Source organism: Monodelphis domestica, chromosome 6 (assembly GCF_027887165.1).
Source record: "Monodelphis domestica isolate mMonDom1 chromosome 6, mMonDom1.pri, whole genome shotgun sequence".
In the NCBI taxonomy this organism is placed as follows: domain Eukaryota; kingdom Metazoa; phylum Chordata; class Mammalia; order Didelphimorphia; family Didelphidae; genus Monodelphis; species Monodelphis domestica.
Genome location: NC_077232.1, coordinates 278,371,416 through 278,390,675, shown reverse-complemented (window position 1 = coordinate 278,390,675; position 19,260 = coordinate 278,371,416). Strand labels below are relative to the sequence as shown.

The 19,260-nt window shown below is 36.9% G+C and overlaps 1 protein-coding gene across 6 annotated transcripts in view; it reads right to left on the bottom strand.

The window, feature by feature from the left end:
• Positions 1-19,260, bottom strand: part of COPS4 (COP9 signalosome subunit 4) — a 31,759-nt gene that overhangs the window by 528 nt on the left and 11,971 nt on the right. For 5 of the 6 annotated variants that reach the window (XM_016422994.2, XM_001366121.4, XM_056803278.1 and 2 more), the window contains exons 2-9: positions 17,481-17,560; positions 13,939-14,090; positions 13,058-13,161; positions 9,156-9,309; positions 7,911-8,061; positions 6,294-6,464; positions 3,796-3,911; positions 739-823 (exon numbers count right to left, since the gene is read on the bottom strand). In XM_016422994.2, the coding sequence (XP_016278480.1) occupies positions 739-823; positions 3,796-3,911; positions 6,294-6,464; positions 7,911-8,061; positions 9,156-9,309; positions 13,058-13,161; positions 13,939-14,090; positions 17,481-17,560 (1,013 nt within the window). The remainder of the gene's footprint in view (positions 1-738; positions 824-3,795; positions 3,912-6,293; positions 6,465-7,910; positions 8,062-9,155; positions 9,310-13,057; positions 13,162-13,938; positions 14,091-17,480; positions 17,561-19,260) is intronic. The other variant, XM_007495764.3, reaches the window with a different exon arrangement.

The window sequence follows — 19,260 nt, the reverse complement described above, 5'->3', positions numbered from 1 at the left end:
TCCATTAATCACTGAAACATATCTAGAAGGGTCAGGGAAAGGGACTAGACTTGTGATTTTATCAGTTGAAAGACAGAAGTGTAAAGCTACCTGCTCACAAGACAGCAAGAACCAGAATAAAATGTAATCAGAAAATGTGTAACAAATTAAATTTTAAAATAATCCAAAAAAGAAAATATTTTCTTGTGGTTTTCCAAGTCACTGTGCAACCCCCCAAAATCAATTTCTATTTGAATTTGACGCTGCTGATATAAGGACCTCCTGAACACTTCCTCCTTGGTGATTTTCAGTCTGACTCAGAGTCACCCAGGAAAGAGGAGTCCCAGGCAGTAGATGCACCCACATTTTCCTGACTTCAGGACAACTCTCCATTACACCAAGCTGCCTCTGGGTCAAACCAAGATTAAAATTCCAGAGTGAAATCTCAATAATTACTTCCAGAGTTTAAAAAAAATCTCACTGTAAGAAAGTTAATTATGAAACAATGGATAGAAAAAGTATAAAAATGTGTCAGAGAAGCAAAAAGCACATTGGTTACTACTATTTTTAGAAAATTACAATAATTATTAGTCAACATTACTTATATTGGGTACTGTGTCACATAACAGACTTGTTCTAAATAAAATTACTGCCACCTACTGGAGGAAGAAATTCTGTTTTCAATATGTCTACTTAAATCAACAGCTATTGAAATGCATTTTAAGATTTCTAATAACAAAAATGGTAAATCCTTCTTACTTTCAAAATGAACTATTCCATCAATCTGATCAATAAATCCATTCATACGCCCTTCTGTAATCATTTGAGATGCTATCTTCTCTGCCTGAAAAAAAGAAATTACATAGAGAATCTTAAGAGTTGGGATCCCAGAAGCCATTTAGTCTTATCCACATGTGTTCACAAGAAGTGCTCCATCTTTGCTTGGAGACTTTTAACAAGAAGTTACAACCTCTTAAAGCAGGCCATTCTCATAATATGGAATCCTAGGAAATTCAATATTGAATAAGTATTAACTTTTCACAATTTTTTCAATAGGTATAATTCAAAACTTTTAAATCTACAACCCAGAAACATCTGAAAAAAGTGCTTTAGAAACATTATCTCATTTGATTCTCACAGCAACTCTGCAAGATAAGATTATTATCTGTAAGGTTATTATCCCCATTTTACATAGTTGAGGAAACTGAGGCAAAAAGAGGTTAAGTGATTTGCTCAGGGTCATACAGGAAATGTCTGAAGCCAGATTCACCCTTAGGATTTCCTAACTTTCTCTCAGATACTTTTTTTTTTAATTAAAAAAAGAATCTGAGGGCTACTATTAAAAGCAAAGGGGGAGTGGGGTTAGGGACATGGTTTTGTTTCTTAGTTGTCATGTCAATATTAAGGTAGACAGCCATGGATCTAGGGGCATATATTCATATATATATGTAAAGAAGACAGATGACTGATGACAAATCACTCATGCTATTTCCCTTTCTCTCCAAGATCATAGCTTAGAAAGTCTAACCAGAAAATGTACTGAAGGGTTGCCCTGAATTGACATCAGCTGTGATTATTCTATAGGGGAATTTTTCCTAGAAAATTAACCCTCCATCCCCATTATTACCAATTTACTGTGTCTTGAAAATCAGTTCTCCTGAGAGGCTTGTTTTTAAAGACATGCTCAAGACAAAATGAAATTCCTTGGGAAATGGAGTGTAATGACATAAGTTAAATTGAGGGGAAATGTTATAACAACATATCCAAGAGCAGAGGTTCTTAACCTGGGATTTTAGGGGATTTTGAGCTTGAAGGACAAAAAAAGATTTATATTTATGTGCACTAACCTACCTGAAATTTAACATTTCCTTCAATTATCTATAGGCAACAACATATTATTCTGAAAGAGTCCATAAGCTTCACCATAGAGAGCTCTAGGCAGCACAGTAGATAGAGCAATAGGAAAATCTAAATTTTAATGTAGTCTCAAACACTTAATAGCTGTGTGAATCTGGGCAGGTCACTTAGCCCCTTATCTGCCTTAGTTTCTTCAACTGTAAAATGGGGATAACATCACATAACTGTTATGAGGATCTGAGGAGCAGAACACAAATCATGATTCAGGCAAAGGGGACTAAGAAAAAACAACCAAGAAGATAGCAGGAAAATTACATGAGAACAATTTCATGAAAATTCAAGAATGGAGATAATATGCTCCAAAGAGGTCAAGGATGAGAAAGGCCAATGGATTTAGCAATTAACAGATTGTCAGTAACCACTGGAGGAGTTTCAACTAAGTAATGAAGTCTGAAGCCAAATTAAAACAGGTTAAAGAGAAGAATCTAAGAGTCAGGCTACAAAAGAGAAAACAGACAATAATAGCAGAAAGAAATGGTACAGTCAAATAATGATTAATCAAGAATAGAAGGAGTCCTAGACAAAGGGCAATGTGTGGGAGGAGACAACTGGGACTGGATCAAAGGCACAAGTAATAGAGCTGGCCTTGGTGAGAAGGGTCACTACACTTCATCAAAAACCAGACCAAAAGATGTAGACTCTAAATGATCACCCTAATGCAAATACTAATAATATGGAAATAGGCCTTGATCAATGACACATTTAAAACCTAGTGGAACTGCTCATTGGCTATGGGAGGGGGGTAGAAGGGGAAGAAGGAAAGAACATGAATCACGTAACCATGGGAAAATATTCTAAATCAATTAAATAAAATTTCTCAAATCAAAAAACCAAAATGAAACAAAAAAAGCACTAGACCAAAGGTGGATAGAATAGGAAATGTTACAGGGTTGTGAGGTATTGAAGAGGACATTCATAAAAGAGAAGAAAATGTCTAAAACAACCACTGTGTACAGTGCAATGTGATGCATCAATCAGGAAAAAAAATTTAAAACTGCTGTGGAGCAGTGAAGGTCTAGCTGACCTCAGATTATCTTATAAATGTGGTCATGCCATTCAGGAAGACACGAGAAAATGAAACCAACGCAAGTGGTGGAAGTAACAGAGGGTTCAAAATCTGGCAAGGTATTCAGAGACACAAGGGCAGGACAAAGAACTGGAGAGTTTAAGACTATATAGAACAGAACTGGTTAACTATAGGCCCAAAACTGAGAAGGGAGGAGAGTGAATCTTGAAAAGGAAAATGTCCCTGAGGAGTACAACAATGATGACATCAAAGGGAATACAAATAGTAGCCAGCAGAGGAAGGAGGTCCAGAGGGTGGAAGGTTATAGTTATATGAACGCCCCGAATTCTGTATCATTGCACTGGGATGCTTACGGCCACACTTCTATGAGTGAAAGACCACAACACTTTGGAGGTGGAAGGTCCAATCTTTCCTTTTTCATTCCTCATTTATTCCACGTAAAGCACCTCATGCTCCACCCCGAGCTTTTTTGTCTTTGCTCATGTAGTTCCCTCCACCTGAAATGAATGCCCTTCTCCAGCCAACCCGTTAAGTACCTGTTGTAGTTGCACATCCTTTAGGGCCAAATCAAATATTGCTTTTTCTAGGAAGCAATCTCTGATTTTCCCTTTCTTTGAATTTCCACAGTCCTTTGTTTGTACCTCTTAAAATATCAAGTACATTCTGCCATTTGCCATATTTATTCACCTATCCTCATAAATATCGACCCACTGATTATGAGTTTCCTAAAGACAGGACTGTTTTTATTCATCTTTGTAAATGTAATAGTATCTGGTACTTAGCAGATGCTGAATGACCCAAATTAATTCTAACATTCTGTCACTAAAACTTTATTTATTGCTATTATTTGGTATCAAACATAAAACAAATACCTTAGCCGCAGGGATCTCTAATAGAGCTCCAAGCTCCTCAAATGTAATGTTATTATATAACTTGCTTGCAGACAACAAATTGTGCTCAATGACAGCTCTGTCCAAGATGCTGGAACCTTATGTAAATTGAAACAAGACAACGGTTAAGTTCTCAACTAATTTTGCTTTGAATTCCAAAAATGTAGTATTTATATAATTATCTGTATTATCCTTCCTACTACATGAAAAAGGTCATTTGGGACTGTTCTAAATTCTAAATTCAATCAAGTGGAACTAATTTTGAATAAAAACACTGAATGGCTTAACTAATTCAACTTTTGGGGTTTTCTTAAAACAAAGATAGCCTCATACCTTTTAAAAGAGAAAACAAATGATTAAATGTTTTCCAAAGTAAAGAAGTTAAGAATAAATGGTAGCTTAAAAAAAAAGACTATACACCTTTAAAACTGGTCATGAAAACACACATACAACTTGAGCTAGAAATATTGTAGGGGTAGCTAGGTGGTTCGGTGGATAGAGCCAGGCCTAGAGACAGGAGGTCCTGGGTTCAAGTCTGGTCTCTGATAAGTCCTAACTGTGTGACTGTGGGCAAGTCACTTAACTCCAACTGCCTAGCCCTTACTGCCTTGGAACCAATATTTAGCAATGATGCTGAGATGGAAGATAAGGGTTTAAAAAAACAAACTATTGTAGGCACTGATTTGTAAGGTTTTGACCGCACAGCCTACATCCCAAATAAATAAAATATTAGTAAAAATGCAAACAAATCTGGTTAATGTACATGTAGGGTCTAAGAAATCCTGGGTCAAATTTATTGCATTATTTCTTCAAGAATCCAGTTATATGCACTGTGACTAATCAGTCAGAATCTCAGAGAGCATGGCAGGAGACCAGAGGTTGGATGGGCCAGTTCTTTTCCAACATCCCTGACAAGTGGTCATGAGGGCTTTGCTTAAAGACTTCTAGTCAATGAGGAGAACCCATTCCTATTATACAACAGGCCATCCAAGAGAATTATTGAGTAAAGACAATTTTTCGATATGTTTCCTTAGCTTCTAAGTGGGTAAAATGTAAGACTATTCAATCAACAATCCAGACAAGTTGAAGAAAAATATACCCTTAAAATACAGGTTTTATTGGTGGGATTTTAGGATCTTTTTTTTTCTTAAAGGCACTGATTAGTCTACTGCCTCTTGTCCTTGTTTTTCTGAATTGAAAAGGAGATCAGAAAAAAAAAAATCAAATAGAAGAGTTCTATGAATATCAGAGAAATTTTTTAAAAATCTTCTCAGACGTCAACTACAGATGCTTAATTAAATCTCCATAGTGCCAAAATGACTATGCGGTGGTACCAAGGAATCTAGAGAAGATGACTCTCATCCTCGTGGATTTTAGATCCCCCTAAGAAGAGGTGGCTAATTTCCTAGATTAGGCAAAATATGCCAGGGAGTAACAAAGAATGCAGGCTACTGTTATATGAAGTTGATTTAAAAAACATTGTTTCACACTGTGGGAGTAAAAACACCGAAGAAAACCAGCTGCTTGAATACATAGGTCGAAGGGATATGGTTGGGGATGTAGACTCTAAATGAACATCTTAGTGCAAATAACATCATTGAAATAGGTTCTGATCAAGGACACAAGCATTACCCAATGAAATTGCACGCCGGCTGCGGGAAGGGTGGGTGGAGGGGAGGGAAGGAAAAAAAGTGAGTATTGTAACAAAAAAAAATTAAAAATAAAAAAAAACACTGTTTCATGTTTACAGTAAGAAAAATCTTATTTAGACCTCAAGTTCTCACTTGAAACATGGATTATTGTCTCAATTTTAAAGTTGAAAAAAACTGAGATAAATGATGTGCAGTGACTCAACCCAAAGTCATATTGCTGATCAGTGCCAGAGCTAAGCCTAAACACATGGTTCTTTCCCTTACATCATACTGTCTCTTAAAGGCACTTTAAAGAAGGTCAGGAAAGAGGATAATGAAGATAAAAAAAAGGATTTTAAAAAGAGAGTTGAAATGCTGTAATACTGGGAAATAACTGGAATTTGGGGAAACAAATTTCATTTCAGCCTTTGCCCCTACCTTACTTGTTTGGTGGTACACAAATGTTGTTGTACCTCATTGTTCTTCATCTAAAACAAGATTAATAGTATCTGCGCTCACACTAATCCATGATTTTGGGGGATAATTACATTTATTAAGTGCTTTGGGGTATGGAAAAGTATGCCCTTCTTGCAAATGACATAAAAAAATCTAATGACCTGCAACAATTTTCCCTAATGGAATTATCTTTGCATCTAAGAAATGCAACACTTTCAACAGTGCAAGCTGTATGACATAGAAATTAAAATGCCTATGATTAACACTGGCCTATAATTAATACTACCTAATATCTAGAAATTCTTAAATAGAAATATTCAAAGATTCATGGGATCAAGACATTCATGAAGCTAGATCATCAGTATTACTGCTATTTGTAAAATCTATCTATACCATCAGCTGTAGTTGCTTTTTGGTGAGGCATCAACATAGCAGCAAATTCTTGAAGCTGATTTCCTCTGATAATCCTATCTAGATACATTTTCTCTAGGATTCCATAGGCTGCAAGCTGCTGACACCTTTCATCCTTAAAAAGAGTGGCTAGCATTCGAGAGCGCTGTTGTCCTAGAAAAACAAACCAGAGCATCATAAAAACAATTTCCAAGTAGGAAACTTAATATTTATGGTTTCTTATCCTTCTATAACTATTTTACTATAAGTAAGCAAACAAGCTTTTAAACAGTGATAAATTATTGTAGCATTGGGTAATTTATTTCTTAAAAATAAGGCTATTGGCTTTACATTTATGTAGCTAGGCCAAATGTATTTTTAATTTAAATTTATTTTTTTAAGCAAACACAAACCAAGATGAAAAGATTTCAGAATTATTTCCAAAAGTCACATTTAATGTTACTAAACATCAATTCCCTTCTTGTTTTCTTGGAGTGATTATATTACACAGGTTGGTATAAATAGCTTCTAAAAATATATATTTTACCTCTCATATGTTGTATGGGACATATGAATGAAAGGCCTAGAATTGAAGCTTGCAACGAATCTAAATGCTTCAAAGCAGCACAATAATAGCAATTTCACCATCAAATTGAAGCAGATTCAGTTTTTCTTTGAACAAACCTTTTTGGTTACACTCATTTTATATAACTTCAACATCTTTTTTTTTTTAAATAACACTTCTGCCTTAGAAACTACACTAAGCATCAATTCTAAGACAGAAGAGTGGTAGGGGTTAGGTAACTGGCATTAAGTGACTTGCCCATGGTCACACAGCTAGAAAATGTCTGAGGCCAGATTTGAACCCAGGTCTCCCTGACTCCAGGCCTGGCACTCTAGCCACTGTGATACGTAGGTGCCCCACTTCATTACCTTTTAAAATTCACAAAGTACTTCCAGAGACATCACTTAAATCTTCTCAAAACCTTGTAGAGAATATAGGAATTATCCCATTTTAGAGATGAAGAAAATGAATCTCAGAGGCAGCAAGTGACTTGATCCAGCAAGTGAGTGGTAGATCTGGGGCCTAAAACTGGAGTTCTGATTCCTACCTCAAAGCATTTCACAGTACAGCAAGGCACCACATTTAAGTACCAGTGATGTATGCATGTAAGAATTATTAACATTAGTGTATATAGGGGGCAGCTAGGTGACTCAGTGGATTGAAAGTGGATTCAGACCCAGAGATGGGAGGTCCTGGGTTCAAATCTGACCACAAACCCTTCCTAGCTGTATGACCCGGCGAAAGTCACTTAACCCCCATTGCCTAGCCCTTACCACTCTCTGCCTTGGAACCAATACACAGTATTAATTCTAAGACGGAAAGTAAGGGTTTAAAAAAAACAACGTAAGTATATATTTAGAAATCAGGTATTAAAGAAAAGAGCAATTATTCAGTCCGTGACCTCCCTTTTGTTTGTTAAAATGTTTCACTTTTATCCCCCCAGAATATTTAATAACCATAGGTAGAGGAACTCTGATAGTGACAAACAGTTCTAAGTTATTATAAAGAGTCATTTGATGCATAGGATTCAGATAATGAATATTGAATGTGTTTACCTGCTGATGCTAAGATGGTACAGTGCAAAGCATGTTTTAAGGCCTCTAGTCGCTCACTTTCATGGACTATCGTCTTATATGAGAGCTCATTGTATCTTTGGGCAGCTTCAATGAACTTCCTTCTATAATCAAGAACACGAGCATAGCACACCTGGGGCAGCAAGAAGATGTCTAAATTAGCAAAAATCAAGATAAAAAAACCAGTCCACGGACCTCCCTCCAAATCCATTCAGTCAAAGGATCTATGGCTTCAGTGTGTTGTAAAGCCCTAAGCAGTTGCCTATGGAAGTTAATTATCTCCCTTCTTAGAACGAAGTTTCAAATTCCATAAAATGAAGCACAAAGGACTCCAAAGGCAACCAATTCTATTGAAACTCATTTATCAAAATATTAAAAACATCAATTCCCAGATGTCAAATGAAGAATCTGGGCTATAGTCCAATCACAAATTAAACAGGATTTCCCACTACAATATGACCCATTGCCTGAAGAAACACCAGGCATATGATGCAGCAGAAAGAAAGAATGAGGAAGGAGGGAAGAACTTCTGCACTATGGCCCCAAGAGCTTAAGGCAAAGCCTCCAAAACTGATGAGAAACTCCATGCTGGTGGCATTGGTTTGCCCTCTTGGGATTCCCCTCTGGGAAGATCATTTGTAAACCCCTTTACACTGGGAAATTTTGTCACCAGGTTCTTTGATTTCTGTATGTTGTTCTCCCAGGTACTCATGATTACATTACACATCTCCTTACCCTTTCACTTTGTAGCTGGAGCCCTGACAAGACTGAAAAACATTAATAATTTCAAATTCTATATTAGCAAAAAACCCCGGTATCAATCTTTAGCTATTTTTATTGTGACCTGAGCCTTGCTGGTGTCTAACTTTTCCAAAGAGGTAGATTTAGTAAGTTAAGACTGTGTTCATATAGCAAAAAGACATGGAATTTAAAAAGAAATTAAATGAGATTTGTCTGTTTGGGAGATTTTCTCTATTCCTTCTTGTCATGGTTGCCAGAAACAAAAAAAAATTTTAAGTCCAACAAACTTAAAAAACCTCTCCTAGATCTTAGTTATAACTAGGTTTTTTCTCCCTGGGGTCCTCTCTAATTTATAAATAGTTTCACTATACTTACAGAGCATCTTTCCACTCTGGAACCTAATTCTATCAAAAAAGTATTTAAATCTTTGTTATGAGTTATTGAAAGAGAGAGAGAAAAAAAGAACAACTATCCAAGTGAGCTCACTTTGTAATGGATCTGCAATTGTTCATTGGTTGATTCATTCTGGAGTAGGGAAGCTCGGTTGATATAAGCCTCTGCCTGGACAGGGTCATCATCTTCCAGATAAAGCCTGGCAATTTTCAGGTAAGTCTCCAATTTATAATCCACATTGTACTGCCTACAATTAATACATAAAGAACACAGAATATTAACTTTAAAAAAAATGTTCTTTCTCTCAAGTGAAATGCTAGCTTCTCACAGAAGGTACCCAAATAGCCTCAGTTATCTGATGCAATCACAAATATATACAATATTTATATATTATTAGAAATAAGGTATTACTGAGCTTAGTAAAAGTAGCTCATTTTGTTCTCTCATGTCACAGGCCTGGCTTATATTTTAATGTTTTTCCTTTTTTGTTTTATTAGTGCTACCTCTTAGCTACTTTATCTAAATACTCAAAAATTTGCCAGCCTTTCATTGGCAGATGTTTGCTTTAATGATTGCTTCTTAAATTTAACATAGATGGAAAAAAGCAATAACAAAATCTGTTTTCCCAAACAATGAGGACTGTAATTTCACTGCTATCAAAACAAAAATCACAGCTAAATCAAATAACCACTATGCAATTTTCTAGTTATTTAAGTCAAATGAGTTTAAACTATCATTGCTGTAAGAAAAAGCAAGAGAAATTATTATTATTATTATAAACCCTTACCTTCCATATTGAAATCAATACTGTATATTGGTTCTAAGGCAGAAGAGTGGTATGGGCTAGGCAATGGGGGTTAAGTGACTTGCCCAGGATCACACAGCTGGGAAGTGTCTGAGGCCAGATGTAAGATAATTTTAGGGTTGTGACCTAAACTAAATTTTTGGTCGCCAGGGGATATCTGAAATAAAATACCCAAGTCAGCTGGAAATTTATGGTAATTTTAATTAATATAGAGGAAAGCAATTAAGGAGAAGGGAGAGGTAAAAGGTGTAGGATTTTTCCTGGCTGGCCTGTGCAGGGGGAGTTAAAATTAGGGGCTTTTAAGAGGATAGTGTTGGAAGGTAAAGGAGGAAGGAATCAGCCTAAACTCCAAGAGGGCTTAGCTAAGATGCCTAAACCTGAACTAGCTACTCAGCTTCTCCCAGGATAGTATCAAGGAAAACTCACCGCCAAACCGGGCAATAGTTGCCACCACACCAAGATGTTGCAACGCTTAGCACGCTGCCAGCCAGAGCCACCTCTCCAGAGAAAAGACAGCCAAGCGAGGAAGTGATACCAAATATATAGATGGCTTTATATCACTTTCCTACATCTCATCTGTACCAATGGTAGCTTAAGCTTGACTTAGGACAGCCCAGGGGTCTGTTAGCTATTTCTGCACATTGTCTATCAAAAGCTCCTAGATACTTCATCCTTAAGTATGGGTGTAGACATTTCTGATTTTGTTAGACTAAGTAGGGTGGAGTAATGTAAAGTTCACAAGACATTCCTGATTTTGTTAGACTAAGTATCTTTATTGTTACAATCAGGAGATAGCTAAATCCAATCTTCACAGAGATTTGAACAAGAGAAAATATTTTTGAGTAAAAAATATTAAAAATCCAAAAGACAATATTATTAGAAGAAATAAAGGCAAAAGTAAGAAAACCTTGCCTTTCAGAAGTACTGAAAGAATAAATAATCTGAGTCACCTAATGTCCATTTGAAGTTAAAATCAAAAGCTGTGTATGAATGGGTTATCATACAGCAAAGGTCTTTTTTCTTTCTTTTCTTTTTAAAAAAATCCTTACTTTCTGTCTTAAAATGATAACTGAGTATTAGTTCAAAGGCAGAAAAGCTGTAAGGCTAAACATCTGGTGTTAAGTGACTTGCCCAGTGTCACACTGTAAGGAAGTATATGAGGCCAGACTGGAACCCAGGATCTTCCATCTCCACTGAGCCACCTCACAGCCCCTTCAAAGTTTTTCATTTAACTGCTTTTCAGTGTCACCAAGCTGTTCCATAATCTAAATGCAAGTAGTAAGGAAGCCTACACTGGGGTCTTTCTCACCATCACAAAAAATATATTTATTTGGCCAGAGATTAAATCACCTGGCAAAAGATTAGAGAGGAATACTTTGAAATCTGACAAAGCTGAATTATTTTAAATCTGCCAGCCAAAATAGGAAGTGATTTTGGTGATATAATGGAATATTTAATACCTTTCATCTTCCTTATGGCAATTTACTTTTGATGTGGGAAAAAGGCTCCGTGTGTGCCAAAATATTTCTAGGAGCACTTTCTGTAGAAATAAGAAACTGAAAATAAAGTGGATGTCTATTGATAGGGGAACAATTAATTAAATGAATTATCATACAATGATGTAATGGATAACAAACAGTGTTGTTAAGAAAAGATGGCTATGAAGGATTCAGAGAAATTTGGAGAGGTCAGCGTGAACTGGATGCAGCATGCGATGAGCATAACCAACAGCCTAAAAAATGACTACAATAATGTAAAGGAAAAGAGTATACAAAAATCAGAATCCAGATCAAATATACTGACCAATTGTGACTCATGAAAAAGTCACACCTGCCCTACTCTACATAGAGGTGTGTGCTGTTGGATATTATCACATACTATCATTATTTTGCTTAATGATTCTTTGTTATAACAGAAAGAATGAGAGAAAAAGGTACTGGAAGGTCATAGTGATTTTTTAAAAAATCAATAATTTTTAAACAAAACATGCTTTGAAGCCAAAGTACTTTATATACTAAGGAATTACAATTAAGGTCAACAATTCAAAATGCAAGTGAAAATCATCTGGAACATAATGATTTTGTTTCACTTTGATCTTTTATCATGAGAAAAGCAAAGAAGGCCTCGTCAATGTGCTCTAGAGAGTAACTTTGAGGCTGATTTTGTGACTGTTCTATCTTGATTGCTGCAGCTTCTTAGTAAGTCATACAGTAATCTCTTTCCATTGTGAAGACAAGACTAGTCAGTTTGGCTTTGGAATACATAGAAATTTGGCCTTTATCCTTTCAATATTCAAAGGAAAAGTAAAAAATATGATATAATGAACCTATAAATCTATGGGAAGAAGTATGATCTAATTGTCCACGAAGCTAGGAAGACCTGGGTTCAATTCCCAATTCTGACACATACAAGCTGTGTGACTCCAGACAAAACAATTAACCTTTCACTGCCCCTAGACAACTAAGACAGTGCTACTCTAAGAAAGTGCTGATCTGCACTTACCAAGGGAGGGAGTTTTCTTACTAGTAAAATAAAATAAATGAACCAATCCAGTTCACATTAAATTTTTCTGAAATGGGTTACAATAATAGGAAAAAATGACTAGATTTAAAGTAATAGCTGTTCGATAACAACATTGTAAGGAAACAACTTTACATATGCTAACTACTTTCTGAGGAAAAAGGTGACATTAAAGTACAGAATATTTTTCCATCTATCTATACATATCTATCTGTCTTTCTGAATGACAGAATTCTTCAGACTTGGCTAATGTGGGAATTTCTTTTATAAAGTTTTGGTTTTTCTTTCAATTTTTTTAAGTGACAGGGTCACTAAATTAAAAAAAAAAGAAAAGGGTCACTTAAGTGGTTTCTTAAATGCACAGAAGAGAACAAAGATCAAAAATAAATACAGACAAGCAGGACAGCTCTGAAAACTACACCTCAGACTAGCCATATAATTGAAGGGAGAAGCAAAGCTGTCCACTATAAATTCATGGCCAGTCACACCATCTTTTTCTATTCTGCTCTATTTAGAGAAATGTTTGTCTTAAAGTTCAGGATTTTTAAAATAAAAAACAGAGAATTCTTCATTTTAAATAACCATGGCTGCTAGCACCTAAGTTCTAGTGGAATATGGGAAAAAAAAATTAGACAAGAAAAAAAAAAGCATCATCCACTATTTACTATACTTTTGTCCTGTTTCCAGGGGAATTCCCACCAACACTTGTGCAGCATTTCTCCAATCTTCTTCTTTCTCATATATTGATGCAAGATGCTGCCTTATTGAAGCAACCTTAGTTTTAAGAAAAAAACAACTGTTAAATTTGATCTAATTTCAAATGATCCATCAAATTAATTTGTCCAGAGTAAACAAGTTCTAAGTATTGGTGACCTAAAGTCCTCAAGTAGTAGATGTTTTCATAAAACACCATTTTTCCAGTAAGATTTACATTTTAAAAAATTAAAATTTCAAAGTTATCAAATATGTAGAACTAGGTGATATGACGCAATACATTTTTAAAAGAGAAATGGCAATTCATTAAAAACCCTCTTATAGATATTATTACATACATTTGACTAGCATTACCCAAATGCTCCATTATTAGTTATTATACTCCATTAGCCATTACTGATTCTGTTTTACTGCTACCTTTTTTTGACGTATGTATTACAAATAATTACTTCCCTCCTCATCAAGTACTGTTTTGTAACAAAGAACAATCAACACCTCAACCAGCACTGAGGGTCTGGGCAACATTCCAGAGCCTCAATTTCTTCAATGAAAAGAAAGGTGCATTTTCTTAGCTCTAAGACTCTGAGCACAAGGTTTGCATTTTAATTACTGATTCTTTTTAATAGCTTTTTAAGAATAATGGCAAGTATTTGGAAATTCAGAGCACAAGATCAGTGATTCCCAGTCTTTTAGGAATTGTAGCATCCTACCACTTGATAGTTTATTTCTTTCACAAAAACACCCCCAAATTTCATGATAACCCTTAAGAAGTCCTTAAAAAGCTGACAAATAACCACTGCTCTAGATTTTTCTAAGATCTGGTTCTTTGCTTTTTACCTGCTCCTCAAATGAAATGACTCTGGGCTGGATCTTTTCCAAGGTGAAATGATAGATTTCTTTGGCGGTGCTGTCAGGCAGATTAGGTAGGTGTGTGCAGAAATCAGTCAGCAACTGCCGAGAGATCACTAGACTGACATTCTCATTTACCACTTGGTTTGAAGAAAAAGAAATATGAGTAATTTGTATATTTTTCAAATATTTTGCAAGACAAAATTTTCATTTGCTTAATTCTTATACAGGAGACACCTCATGTTTGCTAAAATTGAATAGACTCATCTGACAAAACCATTAAGAATTTTGGTCTGATGCCAAATTATATGGAAAAAAAAAACAACCCAAAACACTTGCACCCCCAAACAACAGAATGATCAAACATTTGATTTTCAAAAAATAACATTCAAAGATAATTTGCATAAATAGCTGAGAATTGTACTTTCTTTCCCCTACCTACACTTGCTTGTTTTAAAAGTTTGGGTATAAACATAATGGCATTAACAGTTATGAATCCAATATAAAAAAAGCAAGATTTAGCAGAATGAAATGAATCAAACATTGCTAAAGTTTATTCATTTTGACTGTAAAAACTAAGTTTAGATATATAAACAAAACTAAAGATCCTATTACTAAAGCAAAAAACCAGTATGTAATTTTTGTTCATTAGCTGATAACAATAAGGGGAATAGATTATTATCAGAGCCACTAGCTATAAAAATTATTTATCTTGACATCAAAACCAAAAGGTGTACTGAGGGGCAAATGGCATACCAGAACCCCCTCCTTTTGAGATGGGTTAGAGAGAACAGCCATTCCTTTCTTGGAGGAGGCAGAGACCCCAGACACCACAAGACACATTTAAGAAGGCGAAGAGTAGCAGACACTTTATAACAGAGAGGTGTTAGGGGAGAGGGCCCTCCTCCTCCCACCGCACCCCCAAAACAACATTTAAAGTATCAGGTTGGAGATGAAAGGAACCTTAAGAATTTTGTAATTCAATTCCTTGATGAGACAGAAGAGAAAATGAGATCTCCAAAAGGAGAAAAGTCTTGTCTTGGGTCACAGAGACAATAATGAAATTGAGGCTGAGGCAAGGTGGATACAAATAAAATTCAAATGTTATAGAATGACATTGAAAGGTCAGAAAAAAAGCCTAACTTTGCTCTTGAAGGACACTGGAAGTCAAAACTCAAAACTAGCAGCTGAGTAAAAGAAGTTTCAATCCTTCTGTGTTCTCCAAGCTTCCCATTGCCACCACCAGGAAAAACTTCAGTGGATGGAGAAGGTCAAGTTCTCCCAGACTACACTAAATGGGGAAGGTGGAGGCAGGACACCTTATTCTCTCAGGGAAGATTGCTGAAATCCTGTAGACACCTGCAGGGTAGACACTTGGGGAGGCCCATTTCTGGCCTCTGTCCATAAAATAAACAGCCTGAGGGCTCAGGCAGGCTTCAAATTCTGCACTCTTTCACTGCAACCCATGGCCTTCCTATTTTACATTTGACTAGAGCCAAATTTCTTATGAAAGAACAGGTATAAACAGAGGGACTCAACAGTTTTGTTTTGTTTTCCTACACTTGAATTTGAGGAACAAATTGTTTGGGGATATTTTTCCTTTTGTAAATGTCTGGAAAAAAGTTTCCCTGAATGGGTCATCATGAAGGTGTGGCCCAATGCCCCCTTGCCCAATCATGCCCAGCTCCAAGAGCTGGCCCCTCTAGCCCTGGGGCTCTCGGGATGGCAGGACTGCCCCTGAAGAATTGCTCTGCTCTGCCTGAAGGACCAGGGTGAGGGCCTCCTCAGCTCTAAGCCAACCCTGCCAGCTCTGTCTCTGCCCAGAAACTTTCCTCCTGGTCATTAAAGTCGTTCCCTCCAGACCACCTCCGGGGTCAATCATCAATTCTCTATCTCTGCTCTCCAGAGGATTATAGGAGTTCTTCAGAAGTCCCAATTGTTCCATGTCCCTTCTCACAAGCAAAGCTCTGGACACTAGACCTGGATTATTATGGAATAATAGCAGCAGCTGAAGCTCTCCCAATGAATGCCACTTAAATTGTTTGTCACTCATGCCCAACCAATTTTAAACCTTTGGTCATTCCTTTTCTAGCCTTGATACCCAAGCTTTAGAATACTGCTGGGGGGGAGGGGGGGGTGGGAAGAATACTCCTAGAAAAGTCATGAAACCATGCCAACTGGTACACCACAAAAATCTTTATTATTCTTTCTTTGCCTGGACTCCTGCTTCACTGTGAATCCTCTGATTCAGCTGCTAATATCCCCTAGTTCATGGATCACAGCAACCATTCCAAATTTCCTCCATCATCAAACATCCCTGAATTCTCTTTCAGATGACCAGGAATCTTTACTTACCTAAAAAAATGGATGCCACCTTTTTTTGAGTTCTCTAACCTTCCCAATCTTCAAAATTCTCCCTTCCCAGACTATCTCACCAGCTGCCAGTCCTGAGATCAGAACCTAAGCCCTGATTGCTGATGCCCTAACTCATTTTACTTCTCTTCCCATCAAGTAATCACCACATTGTCAGCATCACTCCAAACCCCCCCCCCCCCATTGCAATTGTAAAATTCTATTCAAATCAAATTGAGGAGCATGGTTTTTGGAGCATTGGACCTGGAGTCAGTAAGACTTGAGTTCAGTTCTGGTCTCAGACTAGCCTAACCTCTCAGTTTTCTTAGTTGTAAAATGGAGATAATAATAGCAACTACTTCCCTGGATTACTGTGATAATCAAATGAGATAATACATAGCTACTATCACTATTATTATCATTAATTCAAATCTGTCACTGATCCTGGAAAGGGTAATTTAAAATCCTCCCTCTTCCCCTATGGTCCCCCTAACCATCTTTATAACTTTAAAACGGCCCTTCCTAGTCACCACTTTATCTAAAGCTGCTTGAGGGCAAGAACTGAAAAATGTATTTGTAACCCCAGTACTTAGTATAGTGCTTGGCAACGAGTAAATGCTTAGTAAATACTGAGAGACTCAGATCAAGTGTTAAAATCTTCCCCAAACACTGCCTGGTGCCCCCACAAGTAAATGTTTTCTCCCTCTCCTCTAGTTATCTGGTATTTACTTGTACACCTAGTGGAAGGCAAACTCCTTGAGGGCAGGGATCGTTTCCTGGTTATTTTTGTCTTCAGTGTCTAGCTATCTTTAGACCACAATAGATGGTCAACAAACTATTGCTGAACTGAATTATGATTCATGACAAATTAAATGTTTAAAATCTGACTGTCCCTTGAAGTAAATGAGCATATTTGATAATATACTTCATAATTTTAAAATAACTTACTTAAATTAACTACTATAAATTTACTATTAAAGATTACAATATCTCCTTAAATTTCAGGATATTTGTTTCAAAATTATCACATGGCATATGAAGTTTTAAAATCTCCATACAGTATTTAAAAAAAAACACCAAGAGGCACCATATATGATTAGCTTCATTTTTATGAGTTCTGTATGTTTAATATTTTCAAATTTACAGGAAACCAAATATGAAATTTCAGTTCCACTTACTTGCTTCCACAAAGGCTTTTAAAGCCTCAAGTTGTTCTGCCCCAGGCAACTGAATGGCTTTTTCCAATATCTGCCGGTACCTAGCAAGACAAAATTAAAATTACTTTAATGGATGCTCAGTGGACTTAAGTCAAACTCTCTTGACAAAGCCTTAATTACCTGTCCTCTAAATAGTGTGATAAAGTAGAAAGAACACTAGATTTTTACATCCAGGCTACACCCTTGAATCTCAACTCTGTGGGATGACCTATGAGATGACCTTCACTACTCTGGGTGTCAGTTTCTTTTAGCTTAGATTGGCGCATAGGGATCAATCTCCCAACTGCCCTCCTGATATGGCCAGTCAGATTAAAATGTAATTGAAATATGTTTAACAAAATAAATAAAAATCCAACACTAACAAAGAATCTGTGGTTCTCTAAATCAATATGCAGCCATGTAGGGATCAATTTCTTTTCAGGAACTGTTTGATTTCTATAAGAACTGGAAAGACTTACATGAACTGATGTGGAGTGAAATAAGGAGAACATTATACACAGTAACAAACACTATGGGACAATCAAATGTAATTGACTTTGCTACTAATAGCATATGGGTATGTGATTTAGGGTTTTGGTTTTAAAGGATTGCTCTTTTACAAAAATGAATAATAAGAAAATAGGTTTTGAGTGATAATATATGTATAACGCTTGTTAACTCCAGGAGGGAGGAGGGAACAGGAGAGAGAGAGACAACATGAATCATGTAACCATAACCATGGGAAAATTTTTAAATTAAATAAGTAAATTTGGTTGTATTTAACCTAATTAAAACTATTATTTTAGGGGTAGCTAAGTGACTCAGTAGATAGTCAGGACTGGAGATGTGGGGTGTTCGGCTCAAACTGGGCTTTAAATACTTTTTAGCTATATGATCCTGACCAAGTCATTTCATCCTTATTGCCTAGCCCAATGACGGCAAACCTATGGCACAGGTGCCAAAGATGGCACACAAAGCACTCTCTGTGGGCATTCAGCCACCCTCTCTTCCCACCCCGCCCCAAGTTCATTACTAAAAAGGCAGAGGAACTTGGGGCAGAGCTCCTCCCCCTCTCCATTGTGCCTAATGACATTTTTTTATGTTCCCAGCCCCTCTGCCCAGCAGCTCAATGAGAGTACACAGCGGGTAAGGTGGACGGCTCACAGGCAGCAGAGCTGGAGGGGAGCAGAGCGCTGGAGCCACTCCCCTCCCCCTCTCTATACTTGCTGAGGACATTCCTCACTTCACCCCCCAGCCAGCAGCCCAAGGGGAGTGCTTTCTGTGGGGTAAGGGAGGTGAAGGTGGGGCATAACCAGCATGTGGTGAAGGAGAGGGGCACAGCACACGTGGAGGGGGGCTGGCACTCTATTTCTTAAAAGTTTGCCATCATTGGCCTAGCCCTTACTAAGTGGTAGATTTTTTTTTTAAACCCTTACCTTCCGTCTTGGAATCAATACTGTGTATTGGTTCCAAGGCAGAAGAGTGGTAAGGGCTAGGCAATGGGAGTTAAGTGACTTGCCCAGGGTCACACACTAGGAAGTGTCTGAGGCCAGATTTGAACCTAGGACCTCCTATCTCTAGGCCTGGCTGTCAATCCACTGAGCTACCCAGCTGCCCCCTAGGTGATAGATTGTAAGACAGAAAGTAAGGATTTTTTGAAAACACTATTTTATCTTCCTTAGACATACACCTCTGAAAGTTTCCTAGGTGCTTTAGCAACAGATTAGAAGGAAAAAAAAACACCTTTCTGAAATTCTGAAAG